We start from the raw sequence: 848 nt of genomic DNA, 5'->3' as shown, positions 1-848 counted from the left end.
GCCAGCAGCAGGCACAGCGCCCCCCAGCCCACGCCCTGCACCCGCAGCACGTCCCGCGACGCGCGCGCGCGGAAGTAGTCGCTGCGCGCCGCCAGCACCGCCTTGTGCGCCCGCAGCCGGCGGCCCGACACCTCGATGACCAGGTCGGGCTCCCCGTGCGCGGGCCCGACGCCGGGGGGCACGGGCGCGGGGTCCCCGGGCTCCTCCGGGGACGCGGGCTCCTCCGGGGTCACGGGCTCCTCCAGGGACGCGGGCTCTTCCGGGGACGCGGGCTCCTCGGCGGACACCGGCTCCTCCAGGGACACGGGCTCTTCCGGGGACACAGAACCCGCGGGGGACGCGGCGCCCGCGCTGCCGACCTCCCACTGCGTCTCCACCACCCGCTGGCCGCTGCGACGCGAGGGCGGGGGCGACGCTGCGCCCTCCGCTGCGGGGACGCGAGACTGCGGCGGGGAGTCGTCCCCGGAGCTGAAGCACAGCGACGCGCGCAGACCGCAGGGTGCCTGCGCGTCCGGCGGCTGCAGGCTGCCCTCTCCCGGAGCCGCGGCCTGGCTGTACGCTCCCGGCGCCAAGGTGCCCCCGGCCTCGGCCCCGCGGCCCTGGTCCTCCCGGGAGCAGAGCGCGCAGGCGGGCCCCGGGTTCTCCATGGCCCGCTTGCTCTCGCCGCCGTCGCGGCCCGACCCCCGCTCAGCGGGCCACCATGGCCTCGCTCCGGCTCGGGCTGCGCAAGGTCGACAGCTCCTCCGGGGCTCTCGCCGCAGGCTTTTCGCGGCCCGCGATCAAGTGTCACTTCTGCGTCCAGTCCCTCCGGAGCCCCCGGCGCCGCCCTCTCCCGCCGACAGGAGAGC

General features: G+C 78.2%; 1 protein-coding gene across 1 annotated transcript in view; it reads right to left on the bottom strand.

The window, feature by feature from the left end:
• The window catches only part of KBTBD11 (kelch repeat and BTB domain containing 11), a 5,899-nt gene extending 5,252 nt beyond the window's left edge, over nucleotides 1-647 (bottom strand). The window contains exon 1 of the mRNA XM_077771924.1: nucleotides 3-647. Within this exon, the coding sequence (XP_077628050.1) occupies nucleotides 3-647 (645 nt within the window). The remainder of the gene's footprint in view (nucleotides 1-2) is intronic.
• Between the last annotated feature and the right edge of the window lie 201 nt (nucleotides 648-848).

The sequence above is a fragment of the Crocuta crocuta genome, unplaced genomic scaffold (assembly GCF_008692635.1).
Source record: "Crocuta crocuta isolate KB4526 unplaced genomic scaffold, BGI_CrCroc_1.0 scaffold111, whole genome shotgun sequence".
NCBI lineage: Eukaryota > Metazoa > Chordata > Mammalia > Carnivora > Hyaenidae > Crocuta > Crocuta crocuta.
Note: the sequence above shows the minus strand (reverse complement) of the source record. Positions and strands in the feature narration are given on the sequence as shown.